This window comes from Oreochromis niloticus, linkage group LG9 (genome assembly GCF_001858045.2).
Source record: "Oreochromis niloticus isolate F11D_XX linkage group LG9, O_niloticus_UMD_NMBU, whole genome shotgun sequence".
NCBI classification, from domain to species: domain Eukaryota; kingdom Metazoa; phylum Chordata; class Actinopteri; order Cichliformes; family Cichlidae; genus Oreochromis; species Oreochromis niloticus.
In genome coordinates, this window is record NC_031974.2 from 20,488,872 (window position 1) to 20,509,017 (window position 20,146).

At 40.2% G+C, this 20,146-nt stretch overlaps 1 protein-coding gene across 4 annotated transcripts in view; it reads left to right on the plus strand.

The window, feature by feature from the left end:
* Positions 1-7,002: 7,002 nt before the first annotated feature.
* The window catches only part of dok6 (docking protein 6), a 52,882-nt gene continuing 39,738 nt past the window's right edge, over positions 7,003-20,146 (plus strand). Inside the window, exons 1-2 of one of the 4 annotated variants that reach the window (XM_005471785.4) lie at positions 7,003-7,199; positions 7,288-7,377. In XM_005471785.4, coding sequence (XP_005471842.1) covers positions 7,065-7,199; positions 7,288-7,377 — 225 coding nt within the window. In that variant the 5' untranslated portion in view covers positions 7,003-7,064. The remainder of the gene's footprint in view (positions 7,200-7,287; positions 7,378-20,146) is intronic. The other 3 variants (XM_025910185.1, XM_005471786.4, XM_003443572.5) reach the window with 3 other exon arrangements.

Consider the following 20,146-nt stretch of genomic DNA (forward strand, 5'->3'; position numbering starts at 1 on the left):
GAAGGATCCACAAGCCACAGCCATTGAGAAAGGCACAAGGATCACCTGTTTTATATTAAATGTGTCAGATTAAATACGGAAGTCAATAACCCGCGGTGCTCGAGGCGACGTTTTAGCCAAATTTCATGCTCTGCTGCTGATCATGCTTCCAACAACTGTTTCTAAACTGAGCCTTGGAAGAGAACAAACAGCATTTGGAAACTCATACATGAATCTGCTCTTGAACACTGATCCACCCTCACACTAAATGAGGTGCACAATGACTAATAACAAGCAATGACAAAGCAGCCTGCATCTTCCTATTTGAGGTAACAAACTTTTTTTTTGGAGGATTTAAAACATATGTGAAAATGGCTTGATCTACAACAGACTCATTTTTGACTTCATGCAGCGATCTGTAACACAGCTTATGTTGATTATTCATCACTTTAGGAATTTATAGCACAAGAAGAGAGTTCTCATTACCATACAGAAGAAATATGAAGACATTTAAAAGGCCCCTTCAAAGTACTCCTAGCACTGCAGACAATATTGCCCTCTACAGGGCATACACATTAGTCACGCTTGTCTGTCCCTGCTCATTACTCTTTTTTTTTAAGTATAGGAGGCTGTGATCAGTTAAACAGACTCAGCATCACATGGGCTAATTAATGTATAATTACACAGTATTTAAAGAGCCTGAGGACCAGTAACTGCAGGGTGGCAATCTGCCACGCTCTCATCTGTCCTGCACCGGCACCTGTTTATTTAAAAACCTTTAGCGACCTAGGATGTACCAGTTTACTCTGACCTTTGACCTTACAGTAGAGGGCACACAAGATGAAGTGCTGCAAATACAAAACATGTTGTTGCCATTATAACTTTTAAATTAATGCGATGCATAAAAAAGGTGATGTTTTAAGACAACTAATTATAAACTAATCAGAATAACAACTCCAGAAAACCCGATATCTAATTCCAGGCACACCAGCTTTAATTCATCAAGAGTCTCCTAATATAAAAGATCATTAAAATGAATGAGGTGGCCACATAAAGGACCTGGTGAATGATCCAAGACCAGCCCCTCCTTCACTTAGAGAGTTGATAAATTCAGCTTCCGGTGTCCAAATGAGCTGTGCAGTATCAGAAAAGAAGACCAAACAGGCATGTCATCACTCTTGGGGGTGGGTGGGTGGGTGTGGGTTGAGTTGAGTCACCTATTTTACTCCTCAATCTTCTATAAGGGGCTGAGTTTGACAAAGTATGGATTCAGCCTCCCCTGGTTATTTTCTCTGAGAAGTGCCACAGCAGCACAGCTATTCTCCAGAGATCCAGCTCGGGGTTCAGGCTCACCGTGACACAAGATGGACCCCAATTTAAGACACAAAGAGTGGGTCAAACCGACATGAGGCATAGCCTTTCTTTCCTTGAGAGTCATCTGTTCCCTTTCAATTATTGTCCCTGTGTCCTTGCCTCTCCTCTCCCCATCTTTTCCTTGTCCTGTCTGCATCTTTTCTTCCTCACAAACTTTTTTTTTTTTTTTTTTTTTTTTTACCAGTTTTCTCTTTGTGTTTTCGTTCATCCTCTTCCATTAACATAATGACCACTGGTGTAATTGCAGACTTTACACCCCAAAGTTCATTGTCTGACTAATGCACTCATTTACAATTATAAATCACCCCCGATGCAAATGCGCTCTTTAATTCATTTTCGATGGTTAGGACTTTAAAACAAAAGGTGTATCTGCTAAATCACCTTACGAACGAATTTGCAGAAGCAGACATCGTGCTGCAAATTAAATCTTAGCCTCGGCGCTGCTATTTTCAGTTAATTTGTGAGGAGAACTCGTAAGAAGCTTATACACTCTGTTCATACCCTTATCTGTGACTCAAGTAAAGGACCCTCTTGACTTGCCCACTCTCATGATTCACCTTCTATTGAAGGACAGAAAAGCCCTCTAACCACTTCTAGCTCTAGCTGTTATGGAGTAAATCACAAACATGTCATGGCCTGATCCGCTGGGACTAACACAACCTTTGCTGTCCTATAGTGTGAGACTAACCAATGTCCTCCTTGCATGGGCAAGGACCCGCTGAGCTCAGAACAAGCCACATCTCTTATTCTGAGAAATTGACATTTTTTCTCCCCCCCCTTTCCACTCTTGCTTTTCTCCTTCAGGCATTGACATTTAATCAAACCCAAATCCCATTGTGCCTATTAACATATCAGGCTGATACGAGTTGCTGTAAAAAGCTTGAGTACAGGAACCCGGAGCAGATCATTACCATAACTCTGCCTGTGTGATCTCTATTTTCTCGCCTCCGCCTACGTGTAAAAATGCTTACCTGGCAAACAACGAAGCACAGAGACGCATTTCTCTCCTTCGCTCTCCCCCTCTTTTTCTCATTCACCATCACTTATCTTTTTCGAAACGTGTTAATTATTAAGCTGTTTGTGCTTGTGAGTGCTTGCCAAGTAGCACTGAGACAAAGTAAGCATTTAAGGCAGTTTCAATATTTCACCACACCATAAAAAACATTTGCGTTTACCTCCGCAGTGACCGAATAAACAGCTCCGGGGAGGTTTTTTAGGAATGCTTGGTGCTTTAATGGATGCTGCGGTTTCTCAGTCTTCCCCCGTATTAATCATCATAGACGTGAAGGGAATTAGACAGGTGATGCGAAACGTGTATGAAAAATGGTGATGATTATGAGGTCAATATTTGATAAGTTGCCATATTGGAAAGAAGCTGTTTTCCACAGCTCAGCAGATTTTGGTTACTGACCTTGGTGAAGGTCTCTCTGCTCCTGAGCGAGTCTCGCCACATCTGACCCCCGTTGGCAGCCGTTCATGTATGACGGGGCCATATGTTGATTTGCGTGGCAGCCTGCATGCTGTGGAGGCAGCCCCTCTACCTGAGACCAACATGAGACCGAATGATTGCTGTTCATGTATCACGGCAGGCAATTATTTCCCCCAAAACTAGGACAGTCCTTGGTAATGACAGTCACCAGAGCACAATATTTAGTGCAATAAATAAGAAATTGTTGCTGTCAGCATTGTTTTCTTAGAGAGAGGATGACAAGGCAGTGGGAATGGAAGAGCGCCATGTTGTACAAAGAGGATTATGAAGACAAAACAACTTTGACAAGTCTGAAATTTGAGGACACATCCACAGAGATATGAAGACTATCAAAGTCAAGCTGTTTGTTGGAGGGGTGGCAGCTTGCTGTTCTGCGTGCCCCTGTGAATGTGAAGAAAGCGACACAAAAAAAACAAGAAAAGAAAAACAGAAACTGAGTTTTACCTCTGGTCTTAAAAGCTGACACTTGACAGGATGACACTTCTCAAAGTGGCAGCCGTCAATGCCGCACTGAAAAAGGGCCTCCAACCAGCAGGGGATATTTCATTTTCGGTGATACACAATAAATAAATAAATTAGTACTCGCAATAGGATAATTGTGCCGGGATAAAACGGGAAAAACACAGGCTGCTCTGGAGTGTTTCTGTCCTCGTTTTTACAATGAAATCTGTGGCTTTCTTGTTAGAATGCAAAGTGTTAGACAAAAGAATCTGGAAAAACCTCTCCAGGAATTAAAAGCCTTTGATCTTTATTTAGAGTTTTGTATACTTTATATAACTCTGTTACATAAGCCATCTCTTTTTCCCCCACATTTTAAACAACATAAGCAATGACAGCCACTCGTATCACTGCACCTGAAGCATCTGCTGTCTCATACCAAGGATTTCACAAGCTACGGCTGTACAACCTGAGCTACGCCTCTCACTACATCAGGATTAAAGCTCTGGCAGGGATCAGAATTTGCTTCTGTGCTTTTATTTTCGGTGCTTTTTGATTGCCAATCTGCAGCATTGTATCTGCTACTTACAAGCTCCAGCCGGCGGTGCTATGCTTTCTACTGTCTGGTTTCCTACTATTCATTTGATCCTTTAATAGGGCACTCACCTATCTGGTTGCATTATTCAGCAAATCAAACAACATCAATTCGGGGCCGCCTAATAATGACAAAACACAGAGCTCGCACACTAGCAATCTCAAATTGTATTTCCTTATTAGCGGACTGTCTGGTGAAAAATATGGAAATGCTATTCATACTGAGACAGGTAATAACCAAAAGGCAAGGTACAAAGTGCGTTGCAAATTAGTCTGAACACCAAGCTCTGTTGTGTATTTGCATATTTTCTTTGAACATTGTTGAGTAGAGAGCCGAGGACCGAATTTGAGTGGTTACTTCAGGTTTCAAAAGTTACAGCAAAATTCAGTAAACAAGTAGTCTTATTGAATTCACTGCATGTTAACAGTGATCAAGGAGAGCATCTTAATCTTGACCTTGAGGACCAGCTTATACACAAATTTAGTGATAAAAAGGATGAATGGCAAATTCCTATAATGACTAAAACAGTCCAAGTCTGTACAGAACAAAGGAACATCAAGATGTTGCAGGTAAATCAGTTTTGGCTACTTGTTGTTGAGTCACAACCTGATATCTATTATATGGGGTTAGCAACAAATAATCACTTGAACTGGTTACTCTGCTGGTTGTTTTCTCTATTAACTGATAGAAGAAACAGAAAAAGACGCTATTTTTTTGCTGCTCTCTTCCCTCACAAAGCGTCAACACAGCAGGTAGCCCTGTTTGATTTGGCAGTGTTTTACACTGGATGCCCTTCCTGACGCAACCCTAAAGGTGATTTTAAAAAAAAAGAACAAAAAAAAAGTTAACTTTGCAAACCTGCTGGTGACTTTGTACGTTTATTTATCTAAAAATACTTGTATTGGAAGGTAAACTAGAATAAGGGGGTAACAATTCGCGTTTCACGTTAAGAAATAAGGAAAAAGTTTTACTGTAAACAATTTTGGGTAGTGCGCAACTTTCAATACTAACTAAAACAGACTAACCTAATGTTAAAAAAAAAGAAAAATCTGAAGTTACAACCCAGAAAACACTTAATAACTGTGGGCTGGCAGCCTTTTTTCAACATCTAGCCGTGGTTGAAAAACAGTTTAAAAATGTAAGTTCGAGTTTGCAGATGTTACCACGATGGTCACACCTTCAACGTTGCCTAAATGTCCTTGTTCGACTTTCTATTAAGTGAAAGTTTGTGTTCAAGAATGGCTTTCTACTATATCTTAGTAAGAGGTTTCTTTATAGAACAAATAAGGCAAAGAAACAACCAGCACCTCATTATTGTCTCAACCTCCTTCTCTCAGGTCCATCACACGAGCTAACAGGTCCCTCTGAGCTGACTCACATATGCAAGAGCGTTCCCGGTTGATGCCGACATCACACGATCACAGATTGGGAGAGTCCAATGTGTTAATTTCATCGTGTCACAAATGAAATAGAATTTAGATGAAAAAAAAAAATGTACATAATGTTTTGTTTTTTTGTGTTTTTGCTTTTTAAACAGGCTGGTTATGTTAGTCTGTGTACTGTGTACAGCAGTCACTGTACACAACAATGTACCAACCATATTAATTGTCATTGTTTTAAAGAATATACATTTAACTCCCTATTTACCTCTATTCTACACTCCATGGCTCAGTTTTTGGTCTAGTAGCACAGTTTTCATGAGGAAGATGAAATCGTGATATTTGATCATGTGCCCTGTTTACCTACCATAACAGTGATAGTCTATTTTTAGGCACGCACCAGATACATTTAAGGAGCCATACTTGTGTTATTTACTAACAAAAATACACTATTAAAATATAGAACAGTAGTAAATGGTATATTTGGATGCTTCCTCTAATTTCTATAACACTATACAATGATCAGATGAGAAATTTAACCAATTTTCAACATTTTCCGGCTAGAAAGGGTACAGTGGGATCTTTTTTCTGATGATCTTATAGTTTAACTACTTAAATTGCACATAATGGTGTTTATTTTTACTTAGTGTTATTATTTTAAATTAATTTAGTAATTGGGTATTTGTAATTTATTTAGGAAAAATTGGTCCCATCAGTAGTTATTATGTTATTTTTTAACTTCTTGTCATATATTTACAATTCCCATGTCAGTGTATTTTGTTTTCAGTAGCACAACACTTCAGTGTTATTGTTTTCCTTCAAATCTGGCTGGATATTGACAAAAACCTGTTTTTCTTTTGCAGCTGTCTGCTTGGCTCTTTTATGGAAGTCAACCCATCAAGTGCTGTGCCATAAAATAGAACAGCCTGTATTAAGGTGTATACACATGCTCAGTTCAGTAGGTGAACTGAAATGAACTTAAATCTCTGAAGAAAATATCATGTTACCATGATACAGCATGTTACCATGTTACTGTGAAGTAGCTGCCTGTGACTGATCAGGGTTGTGCTTTAATATGTTTGTTACAGTTTTGGACATTTCCATTGTGAATGAAGAAAAATGTTTATAAATTAACATTACTTTAAATGTGTTTTTTATATGTTTTTTATATACACACTTCTTGGGAAAACGTATACCCTAAAAGGGGGTGAGGAACCATATTATGGTTATTTCACTGAACTAGATTTGCCATAAAAATGAAAATAAAATTGGAAAAAGGCACGCAAGTAAAAAAAAAAAAAAGTCATGTAACATGCTCTAGGGTTGAAATTTTGAATTTCCATGTGTTTCCTTTTAACCATAAAGGGTTAAAGGTAGTGCTGCCTGTCAAAGGAAAGACATTATTTTATAAGGCTACAATAAAATGAGCACAATATTCTGAGACTGAGAGCTTAGTCCTGCTAAAATAGACTAACAGAGGAAATAGAGTCCAGCATTTTGGACTAATGCCAACTAATCCAGTAGACAACCATTACAGTTTCCACTGATTCCTCGGGGATATTAATCACAGTGGGTATGACTCCCACTAAGTGACTTTCTGAATTACAACAATTGCAAAAGGGAACGGGAGAGGAAGGGGATTTTGTTTTTGAACAAAGTGGGCTTTTAATATGAAACTAAATAAAAATGACCCCCCCATCACCACCTTCCTCAGCACATAACCTCCACGCCCCCCTCGCCGGTGCGTGGTGGTGTGGTCCAGGAAGCGCGCCTCTGCTCTCCTCTCCGGCTGAAGTGAATCAGCTGACGAATGGTATCTCCCTCCTCTCCCGGATGGATCGCGCCGCTGAAGCCGGCCAACCCAAGCGTCATACTGGCTGACACCGGAGCAGGTTGCCCACCTCTCGCTCTCCTCCTGCTGGATGTCACACGGACCGAACCTCAAGTAAAAGACTCCGCTACTCAAAATAAAAAAAAAAAGAGAGAGAGAGGGGTTACTTTATTTTTCTTTTCTTTTTCCTTCTTTCGGACAGGAAGCCACCAGCTTCCCTCTCACCATGGCTTCTAACTTCAACGATATAGTCAAGCAGGGATACGTGAGGATACGGAGTAAGAAACTGGGGGTGAGTACTGTTGCACTTGCTGTCTAGCGAGGCGGAGGAGAAATAGAAGGAGGAGGTGGTGTAGGAGGAGGAGGAAGGGAGGAAAGGGAAGAGGACTTCCAGTTGTTTGCAGTCAAGGGCAGCTGGATTAAGAAAGAGGCTTTAATTGCTCCACGGGCAAAGCGTCCTGCTGTGAGCTCTTCAAGAGGGAAAACAGATTAGAGCAGCTCCAGCAGCCGCCAAGTTTCACTCGGTGCTTTGTGCACAAATACTTTGGAGGTGATGGTGAAGTCTGGGTGATTGACAGCCGGTGTCATGTGCGAGGGGTTTGTGAATCATACCCTGTGCTTGTTGTCAGCCATAACTTGGTTTTCTTCGAGAATGTTAGCCTGCAACTAGTATTATGAATGTATAAGCTTGAAGACAGGGTAACCAACTTGATTATAGACTAGACTACAGGATTATAAGAAAAAATATGTAAAGTTCTAGTATGATCAGTCATATGGCATAAATTCCTGTGTGTAATAAGGTAATGTTAGTCCCTTTATGGATGATGTATGGTAAAAATGAACACTCTTTTATACAGATGGTAAGATGGGAAATGCTTGTACCTTTATCATACAGCACAGGCTGCGCTGTACTTTACCCCTCTTTCAGCCTTCATGAATTATTCCCAGCAGAATTGAAAAGTCTCATTGAAGTGCGCCTGATTCATTATGATGGCAGCTCCTCAATGCATTGATTAAGGATTTCTATTGAGATACAGAAAGGAGGAAAAATGGCTTGACTGCTTAAATTGAAATGAATGATATAGATTCAATTATGAGTGCCTTATTGTCTGACTCATAAAGCCATCTGCTTTTGTTCATACTTCCAGCTCATTACGCTAACAGAGCGGGCACACTCCCTCTACTCTGATGAAGTGTGATGATGGGGGCTAATGATGTCTGCCTCCCCACATCATCACCTGGCTTCATCAACACTGCTCTGCCATTGTTTGCTGCTGTTCAGGATATCTTTGATTACTCTTTGATAGTAACAGTGGCTTTACAAGCCGCACGAAACAAATGAAGGCGCGAGACATTTCTCGTTGTTAACATGCAAATCCGCCTGCTCGTACACAGCTCAGTTGACTCAGTGTGTTTATTTCGCGCATATGCTATTAGTCAAATGTGGTCAGAAGATGTGGATAGCCTATGACTTTGCAAAGCAAGTGTGAGGACGCATGCTGTGTTGGCTGAGCTCGTGGTATGGATGCCATATCGCTGCCAGCTCCGCATCTCATCCTGCTGTTTGTGGAGAAAAGCAGTTTGTGTCCTGCTCGCCCACTCCCTCAGCCCTCCACCGCTTGCTGCTGTTTCATCATAGAAAAGTCATGCTGCGATCGCCTCAGAGAACCCTGGTGTGGGAAGATGGAATGCATTTATCTGTCCACGCTAGGGTTAGTTATTCCAGGACAATTCTCATTCGGAAACAGGCAGAACAAAACAACAAGACCGAGCAGGATCGGGCATCCGTGCGCCTGAATCAACAGGCGATTTTTTTTTTTCTTCTTTTTCTGTGGCATTATTTTAAGTGTTCTTGGGAGGATTTGGAGAGGGATGAAAATGAAAATGCGTGTCAGATACACTGGAAAGATACACCTCGAGATAAATGGGAGTTTTGCAGCTTTTCTCAACATAAACCAGAGATTCTATTAAGCTTAATTCATTATTTTTTCAATTTTCCTCCTGTTATCGATGACTCAACACCTCAGTAATGTTTATGTATGTAAAACAGAACACACGAGGAACTTACTGTACAGAGAGTCAGATTTGGATAGAGAGATGTATTTACCTCTTTGCTTCTTTGGGTTCTTCATCAATAAAATACAGGCAAATCTACATAATGGACCTCATTTCAGTGCAATCACACACAGCTCTGAAGTAATAAGAATACTTATTTCAGTATTTTTGCTTTATTTATATTTACTTATGTTCACATTTTCTCCAACAGCATTCCTGCTGCAACTTACCAGAACACGCAGAGCCTTTGTTTTATTTGAGCAAACTGTCTAACAGTTGTTCCGCTTAATATTGTCAGACAACACGACAATGTCTACACATGTGACGAACTGGGACTGATGCCTTTTAGACATTTTTAGTGATCACTAAGGCAGTTTTCATTGTATTAAAGTATATTCTTGAATGTGAAATGCACAACCCAAATTGCGTCCCCAAAAAGCTGGAACACTGTAAAATGTAATTAAAAATAGAGTGCAATGATTTTCAAGTCTCATAAACTCACATTTTATTAAAAACAGAACATAGAGAACACAATTTAAGCTGAGAAAATGTACCATTTTATGAAAAATATAAGGGGGACTTAACGGTGATGGCATCAATGAATCTCAAAAAGTTGGACAGGGTCGTGTTTACAACTGTGCAGCGTCGCCTCTACTTTAACCAACAGTCTACAAAAGTTTGGTAACTGAGGAGAGCAGCTGCTGGACTTTTGCAGTTAAGTTTGTGTCTGATATAAGACTACCTGCTCAACAGTCCTGGGTCTTGTTGTTATATTTTTCATTTCACGAAATGCCAGATGTTTACAACTGGTCTAGGACTGCAGGTAGGTCATTTCATCACCCACACTCTTCTACTACAAAGGTATGCTGTTGTAATAGATGCAGTATGCAGTTTAGCATTTTCTTGCTGAAGTATGAAAGGCCTTCCCTGAAAGGGATGAGAGCATATGTTGCTCTAAACCTGTATATACCTTTCAGCACTGATGGTGCTTTTCCAGATGTGCCAATGTGTTGCCAAGTCCACAGGCACTAATGCACCTCCATACCATCAGAGATGCAGGCTTTTAAACTGAGCGCTGAACAAGCCAGATGGTCTCTCGTCTCTTTAGTTCATGCTTTCTATAAAGAATTTCAAATTTTGTTTCTGTCTAACCACAGAGTAGTTTTCCACTTTGGCTCAGTCCATTTTAAATGAGCTTTAGTCCTGAGAAGATGGTGGTGTTTCTGGATCATGCTCACGTGTGGCTTCTTCTTTGCCTGATAGAGCTTTAACCTGCATTTACGGATATACACAGTGTTCCTGATCCCATGCAGTGATTTCCATGAAAACACCCTGTGTCGCCTGAGAGACCGAACATCACAGACATGCAATATTGATTTTCAGCCTTTGCGCACAGAGATTTCTCCAGATTCTTCTTGCTGATATGATGTACTCTACATGATAAGATATTCAAAGTCTTTGCAATTTTAAGTTGAGGAACATCTGAAATTGAGCCACCATCTGTAGATCCAGGTTTTGGTAGATCATGTTACTCACCGATTGCAAAGTAAGCCAGTTACTTTCAAGCTGTTTCTTTTAGTACCACCTACTTTTCCAGCTTTTTTGAGACATGTTGTTGCCATCAAACTCAAAATGAGCTAATACTTTAAATGAAAGAGTTAAATGTGTCATTTTAAGCATTTGATATGTTTTCTGTGTTCGACTGTGAATAAAATATTTAGTTTATGGGATTTGCACATCATTGCATTCGGTGTCCTAACTATTTTGAATTTGGGGTTGCATAAACATTGGTGAAACAGCCTCTCGAGAATGTTGCTACAGTGAAATGTAAAAGTGGATGTAAATAAGGATCTACTTGGTCAAAAACACTTGACACAAGTTGACAGTTGACAATTTCTGATGCTCAGCTCTGAAAATATATCGAGCCCTGCCTGTCAGCAGGCAGCTGAATTTTTCGCAAACTGTCTCTGCTCTGCTTTGAGTCTGAGGTCGGAAAGGTTTCTGGTGTTTTCCTTCTCACGTGATGCTAGTTTAATGTTTTAAGTGGTTTAAAGGTCTCTGAAATATCACATATCAAGACTTTGCATCACAGTTGACCTTCTGGTGCTCCCACATCGGCCTCTATTGTAATGCAGTGCCATTTAAAATGTATTATACTTTTTTTAAATGTGTTTTTTTTTTTATTAGAAATAGTCCAATGGTTGTCCTTATGTGATAGGTGTTAAAGTGGCCACAGCAACACCAACAGCTTTGGCCGAACTCATCAGCATCACTCACTATGATTGGCTCATTTCCAAACCCCATCATGTGTGAAGGTTGAGGCCATGAGGTCAAGTCTGCTTCCTCTCTCTCTCTTTTTTCTTATTTTTTTGGAGGCATTTTTTCTTTTTGTCCATGCACATGAATGTCAACGATTCCTACATTAGCCAACGTCTTTGTCTCTGTGTTGGCTGAAGAGACAACGGTGCAGTGTTCTTGAATGCACAAGCAGTCTCTTTTTCCTTTCCTTTCTCACATCCCCCCCTTCCCCACCTCTCTTCCTCACCTCTAAACCCATTCTCTCACCTCTCAGCTCCCAGTATCTCACCTGTACTCCCCACGCGGAGCTGTGATGCTCTCATCTCCTCTGCGCTATTTTATCTCCCTCGCTCTTTTCTTCCCCTTTATTTGGCTATCTCTCTTACCTTACCCCCTTTCTCCCTCACCTTTCTCTCCTTCACTGGTTTGTAGACAGCTGTGGGGCCGAGCACAAAAGCATCCTATTCATCACCCCGCGCTGCACCCTCCATAACCCCAACAGGCTATTCCCCCTGACACAGTGCAAAGGCAGACACACACACACACACACACACACACACACACACACACACACACACACACACACACACACACACACACACACACACACACACACACACAAGTTGGCTTGGTTCGACATTGAATTGGCACACACATGCACCCGACAAACAAGTAAACAATCTGCTGCCAGAGAACAGTGTGTGGATTCTCAATTAATTTTAATCCTGTGGCTTTGTACCATACAGTATTTTTTTTTTTTTTTACAACATGAAAATAAACTAAATGCTTACAAGAGCCAGAAACAAGTGAAGTGCTTCAGTGCAGAGAAAAGCAAAATCTAGCAGCGTCTAAGAAACAGCAGTAGTGATATTTCTGTCATCAAAACAGGTTCTTTGTTTCCTTTCAGTGAAAAACGGCTGATGCTATCAGTGGGATGGACTCCTCTTGAAAGGCTGAATAAGGTGACCTTTGAGTAATTTGTGTGTCAGTCTCAGTCCAGGTACAGTACATGTTTCCCAAGCTTAGGAACACTGCGGTAAATATAAAAGGTCAACTTGTGAATATTTTTCTCCTCTCCTCCGCGTCTGTCCAAGTTTACTTTCAGTCTTAGCAAAAGCGGTCAATTTAAGTTTGCTGGAGGTGAGTTTGTCTGCCAGTCTCTGTATTCACAAACATGTTTTGACACTTCAAAGAAGCTGTAGAACAGATCCTGGCTCACAGGTAGTTGGGTAGTACTTTAAGAGGACACAGAGTGCTTCTCACTCCCTTAGATAGTATTGGTTCTCACCACATGATAAAAAAACCAACAACAATAGCGACTTCTTTTCCATAAAACCTTAATTTTCTTTTGTTAGCACTGGCTCACATGACTGCATGTTAGGTTAAAGTAGCCGCTCATACTGAACAAGCGTACTGTCATTATCATGTTTTTTTCCTCTCTACTGAGAGCAGCCAAGGCAAAACAGTTAGCTGGAAGACGATATAAAGCTGCACAGAGCTGAGTGAGTGTAAGGAGTTATAATTCTCTGTGGGTATGTGACAACAAATGACCCCATTCACATTACACATATTCATTTCAGTGAGCTGGAAAAAGTTCCTGAGATTAAGAGTGCTGTTGGAAATTAAAATCAGCGAGCGTACCTTCATTGTACCAGACTGCACAATTGGTCAACTTTCACCTTTAAATTTAAGCACAAATAAAAAAAATTGGACCCCGCAAACTAACTTCGATCTTTGAAGCACAAATAATATATAAGCTTTGCTGTTCGTGCACGTCATAATAGCAGTAATAAAATTGAGAGGGACAGCTCTAATGCCATCTAAGTGTATTTTTGAGAGTGCCTTGGTCCAAGCACAGCATTAAATGTCAAAGCAGAAAACACATTAAAAATGCATTATGTCTGGTCCGGAATGAGGAGGAGTGAAAAAACAATCAGCCAAAAAGTCTGAATATAAACAAATAATCAGTAAACCAATAATCTGGGCTGCAGACTGAGAGCTTAAGTTATTCATCATCCTAGCACAAGGATATCATTTGCAAAAAGATGAATACAGTCCTGTTTATAGATTTGCAGAAGTGATTTGAGGTCTTAAAATTAGTTTTTTATGAGTGAACCATTTTGCAATCTTGTGCATGCATACAGTTTGTTTTGTTGCAAATAACCCCTTGCGATCTAGAAACTCGAAAAAACAAGCAAACAAGTAACAACTGCCGGAGTTTATTGCGTCTTGGATTTTCACCACCTTTGGTGTTGGTGGGGGGAATTAGATTTCAGTGTTTGACAGAAAAGACAACGGAAGGATTTGTTAGAAACTGACAGAGGGGAATAATTTGTTGTGACTGAACACATGACATTACATGGAGTAATACTTCCATCAGCCGCACTGGCTCGGGGGTTAGACACTAATCATGAATGCTTACTCATGGGATAAATGTAACATTCGTGAATCCATCCGTATTTGCAACACTGGGCAAGAAACGAAGGCTGGAAATAGAGCTGAACAGGAATTTCCATTCAGAGCTGAAAAGATTAGTCATTTAATTGTTTCGTCCAACAAAAGCAACCTCTTTTTTTTCTTCAAATATAACAAGACACTCTCCAGTTTCACCATCTCACATGTGACAAGCTGCTTTTGGACCATTTTCTGCCTGCTTTCTATCAACAGCTGTGATCAGAGGTATTGCATTTTAAGGTTTTCCATCCATCAAATTTAGTACATCTTCTTAAAATGTGGCATAGCTGTTTACTTGGTTTTAACAATGAACTAATTATAAGTTGGTGGCCATGCTAAAACAAGATTTTTGGCTATGACTCAAGGATTTGTATTCTTGCTACAGCAATATCTCTGAAAGTGGTCTATGGATAAAATTATGTCCAAAAGGTCAAACATCAACTTACTTTTCTGGCCATCATTCAGTGCCACAACTCAACAGCACAGAAGATTGTGGCCATATTTCACTTTTGGTTGGGTCTTGAATTAGAGACACTAATCTAAACATATTAAATTCCTTCAAAGTGGTTATATATTAAATCTATAGCTCTGGACAGATATTGATTTGTACTGGCTGGTAGAAGCATATAAGCACAAGGCCTTTGGGATTGTGTTTTTCTTTTCTTTTTTTGGTTGGAATAAAATTTCCTCTGTGCTACCAAACCACATCTTTAGTAAAACAACAACAAATGCTTTGCTTGCAGCTTAAAGTGCACAGGGATAAAGATGCTAACAACACAAACAAAGCACTTTTGCTCTTTTTTTAAACACTTAATATAAAAGAAGGGAAGAGTTGTTACTCTTTAAGTACTCCTCTGGACTCTCTACCCATCTCAGCGTACAGTCACTGCCTCCATTAGCTGTTATCAACGTCCCTCCTTTCTCGGTCTCAGCTGTTTTTGACTTACAAGTGGGTATTTGTGTCCAGTATCCAGTAGCCTTTATGTGGAAAGCATGTATTGTGATGGTGTGTGGGTATGTCCCCCTCCCCTTATTGGCACACAAGCACCCACCAAAGCAGAAGCAAAGGAGTGGAGAACAATGTGTCTATTGTCCAAGATGGCACAGCCATTTAAGATAGGATCTTGCCACTTCCATGCACTCACTATTAACAATGACAGGCTGTCCAGAATGGTGGATGTCAGGAGATTTTTCATCCCAGGAACTGTACTTGTCAGTGGAGCGTAGAAAATACACTGTCAGCTGTGTTAGACTTGCAGCAATTGAGACTTCCAAACAACATGGATAAATGTGGCTGAGGTTGTGCAATGAAGTCAGGTTATATCAATTAGCAAATCAGTCATTCTTTACATCCAGTGGGTAAAAATTAGCCGCATTCTGCACTTCGTCTCTGATTGCCAAAGGAAATTGGAGCTGAAGAAGACAGAGGATTTTTAATATGACTATCTTTGCTTATGATTTTATTTGTGCCTTGTGGGTGCATGCAGCCTACTTTTAGCTCCTCTTTCTTTGTGCTAGATCGTTTTAGACTCAGTGCATTAACTCACAGATATGCAGAGCTATACGTTGCGTGTTCATTTCCATTGGTTTTCATCAGCTTCCTCCATCAGATAAACCCCGAAGACAAATCGCCACCTCTTATTGGCCCTGATGAATTGCGTCTCTAACAAGATATGGGAACAACAGCCCAACAATCATTATTCATGCTGAAAAATGGGCCTCTATTATATAGTCACGAATAGTCATTAATAAATCTTTGCCAGGACCTCACTTAAATATTTTCACATTATTGATTTCAGTTGTTCCTAATTATCAAAAGAGGTTTTTGTCATGGTAGGGGACGAATGCTATAACTATTTTGTCATTAAAGCCACTCGAATGATTACGACCAGCAGAAAGGTTTTTTCGTTACAAATATCCGTTATATCAACACTGCTTTTTTTCTGCTACTCCTTTTTTTCTCTCTCTCTATATGATGTTAGATTGTCTGCTGGACTGTCTGTCTAGCACTTTAGCCCAGACTGAAAAGTTTTCTATATATACTCACTGGAAACTTTATTAGTTACTCCTATTCAGCTGCTTTTTAATGCAAATATATAATCAGCCAATCACATTAGAGCAATTCAATGCAATTAACCATTTAGAAATGGTCAAGATAACCTGCTGAAGTTCAAACTCACCATCAGAATGGGAAATAAAAGTGATTTAGGTCTTAAAGTTCTGCAGAACTGCAGAACTTTGAAACAGATGGGCTTCTACTGTGTTTAGAAGACACACAGTAGAAGATCGTAAAAAGTTGCCCAGCCTGAGTCTTGATTTCTGCTGCAATATTCAGATTGTAGGGTTAGAATTTGGCATAAACATTATGAAAGCATGAATCATTGCTGTCTTGTATCAACAGTTTATGCTCATAGTGGTGGTATAATGAAGTGGGTGATATTTTCTTGGTGCACTTTTGGTCCCAAAGTGCCTGCTGGCACATCCCTTTATGACCACAGTGTACCCATCTACTGATGGCTCCTTTCAGCAGGATAATGTGCCCGTCCTCAAAGCTCCAGTCATCTCAAAGTGGTTTCATGAATATGACGAACAGCATAGCTTATGCAAATGCCACCAGATCTCGATCCAACAGAGCACCTTTGGGATGTGGTCGAACAGGAGAGTGTCATCATAGGTGTGGAGCCTACAAAACTGCAGTAACTGTGATGCTGTCATGTCAGCATAGACCAAGATCTCTGAGGAATGTTTCCACCACCTTGTTGAATCTATGCCACAATACTTACTCAATACTACAACATTATAATACTTTTATAATATATTTATAATTGCATGAATTTCCCTTAAAATTGCAAATGCATGATCCAGGCATATTATAACCTTTGCCAACCTAATTTTCCATCGTGGTAAATTCATGCTGCTGTGCAAAGACCATTTAGAAAAAGTCATAAATAAAACCTTAAACCAATCAAGCTAACACAGATAAATATATATTAAATAAAGGGCAAACTTTGCCTGTTTCCAAGATAAACTGTTAAAACTGGCTATCCATCTATCTTTACCTTAGCGTAAAGACAGCATGTTCCCATCTCTTCTTGGTTTAGTCTATTTAGCGATAATATATCCATTTTAGATCACATCTTTCTTTCAAGTGATACTTTTAGGGAAAATCTCAATAAAGAATCGCGATTTATGAAGATTCTCCGTCAAACTGCCTCAAGTCATGAACAGATTGGATGTTCCTGTAGAATCACTCAATGTGCTGTCATTTAACCCAAGGTATGTCTCTCAGAAGTGTTTTACAAGAGAACCTTGTAGAGATGTCTCAGTGAAATGAATTTTGCTTTAAACTCGAGCCTGTCTTGTGGCTGAAAATAAGAGCTATAATAATCTAATAAGGTGTTCACAGATACATGTATTCCTTAAATAATGGCTATAGTATGTTGCTCCATATCCAAGTCTATTTGATCAGCATCTCCCCCCCCAAATTAGAGTGGGACTTTATAGTCTGTAGTAGCTTTTTGCTACTTTGTGCAGATACACTGGAGACTCACCTATAAAACAACAGGCCTAGAGGAATCTGTCATAGCTCCATTAACACTTCTGCTTCAGCCTCCTCTTCTTACCTTCCTCCCCTCATTAATCAACAGACCAGCCCTCTGGGTGCAGCTCTGCAGCTAAGCTCACTTTCAGTTTGTGTGTCCCTGCATGTGCGCATTGAGTATGTGGGCATTGTTTGCGTGCGTTTGCATCTGTGCATGGGTGATTTCATGTGGCAGCGTGTAAATGGCTAGTATCCAAAGGGAATTTACTGCTAGGTTTGTTAATTTTTGTGTCTGACTAGAAGTCAGAGATCCTGTGTCATCAGTCGGTCATGCCTCTGAAAGTGTTGCCAAATTCACTTTAGCCATTATGCGATCCAGAAAGGTTGTTTCAAATCCAATCTTCTGAAATGAGCTGTTAAAAAAATGACATTTGTATACACGGATGCAAAAAAGAATCAGATGAAGTTATTCTTGGGGAAAAAAGACACACCAACCTTTTATGTTTGAATCACAATCTATAATGAGTTCTTCTCCTGCAGTTACCTTTCATCAGCCTGCTTGCCAAGCACATTCAGTACAGTGTACAGCCAAAGATAGCCTCAGCTGCGTGTGCGTATCTGTGCTAAAGGGCTTGTCTTTGTGTCTGTGTTCTTAATTTAATCACTGTGGCACATAGGTAAACATTATTATGGAGTTCTTTAATAAATATTTAAATATTACACCTGTTTTGCTTCAGATGCAGCCAAATAACCTTGTTGAATAATGAAAATTTTCCCATTCTGTCAAATGAACACGATTTTTTTTTTACGTGGCACTAATTGCTTGATGCTGTATTATTAATGCATTGTTCAAACAGCCTTGACCTTAGAGTCTCATGTAAACGGAAGGAAAAAGGAAGAAGCTCTTGTCACCCAAAGGTGTGGAAGCTCTTTTTTTTCCTGTTTATTTGTGGCTGAGTTTGTACACTCTCCTTCCCTCCCTCTTTCTTTCTCTAGGGAGTTCTTTTAATAGTAAGGAGGTGACAGTTTACCTCTCGCTGAGCACCGTGGTGACAGTTTGGTACCTGCCCAGCTCGGCATGAAATGCCTCGACTGCCTTGCCTTCAAAAGCGGCCTGCTTTTAAAATTTGCACTCCCGTTCTAATGAGCCAAAATGACCTCAAGTGTAGGCCAAAGCAATCTGATCCCATTTCTATTAAACAGCTTTAATATTTCCGTGAGAATTATTGTTCAGGGAATGAATTTTGGGTAAGGACTGCCAAGGGAAATGGAGCACACAATAGTAGCCTTGGCAGTAGCACTTTGAGTGGATCATTTAAAGGTCATAATGGAGAAAATAGTGGCTCTTAAGAGTCATAAAACCATAGAAAACATGCAGTTATTGGACCAAATTTAAAGTGAAATATAAAATAAAAGAACGAAAGGGAAGTTAATGTGTCAAACTTTTGACCCACGATGTACGCTGGCGGATTAGGATTGAAGTAATTTAACAAAAAGTAAGTTTGAAGTTCAGAGCAGGGACTAGGGCGCGCATTAGCTGCTGTTACACCCCCTCCCTATTTATACACATACACCCCCCTCCCTTTCCCTTATGTTCCCAATTGTTCTCTTTCATTTCAGAGAAATGTCTGTTGGGCAAAGTGATAATTGCATTCCTCAATGATTTCATGCTGAGACACAGAGTGACACTGAATCGCAGCCCACTTATTCCAAGGGAGTGTGTTCTTTGGGAGGAAATGAGACAAAAACAATATGACAAACTCCATCGGACCCCGTTCTTTGACATAAAAGTCCGCATTTTCCTCTCTTGCACACGCGCGCGTTTATTCCCCCCAATGTCCTCTTTGATTTCGCAGACCTAAACGTGGCTGAGTCAAGTTAGTTCCAGCAACACAAATCTCTTGCTTTCTGGTTGTGAGGAAACGGTCATTGCAGACACAGAGCTCGCTGCTTCCCCAGCTAACCATATCAGAGAAGCAGCCTGAACATCAGTGAGCGAGTACCTCTTTAGAATTAATCCTCGGGGGGGATGAATGCACCAATGCATGAGGATTACTTGCTTTTAGGGCTTCTGATGAAATTCAAATAACAAACGCTTGCACAAAGTGTCCTGGAAAACACTTGGCGTTTCGTAATATCCTGCTAAACATGCAAATATTCGGTGGAACGCTGCACAGTGGTCTGTGCCTCATTTAATTTCAGTCTTTATTGATATGATAATCAGGTGGTCAGCTAATGGTAATTAAGCTCAATCAGTGAAGTTGGATCATGGTTGTGGGAAAGAAAAAAAAAGCTGCTTTCATCCTTTTACTTTACATCCTCTTCCCACAGCAGCTAGTCGGTCACTTCTGAAGCACTGTATTTCTAACAGCCCCTCACCTGTTGGCCTAGATGCTAATTTTGAAGCTGGCGGCGACGAGAGCACCAACATACTAAAGTGGAAAATAAGGCTTTGCCTACATTACATCAAGACCTTAGTAGATTTTTGTGCTTTTTCTGCATTCAGCCCATGCCCTCCTTCATTTATGGATTTAGTTCAGTTTAACATTCAGCCTGGCTACTGGATGCATAGCGCTGGACAACTTATTCTAGTATTATAACCAAAATAACACTGCGTTGCATTGTTGCTCTCTGCCTGCGATAGCCTAAGTAGGCTTGTTGGTGAGGCCCACAGTCAAATTCTTCTTTGTCTGTGTGTTATTGTCTGTGAAAG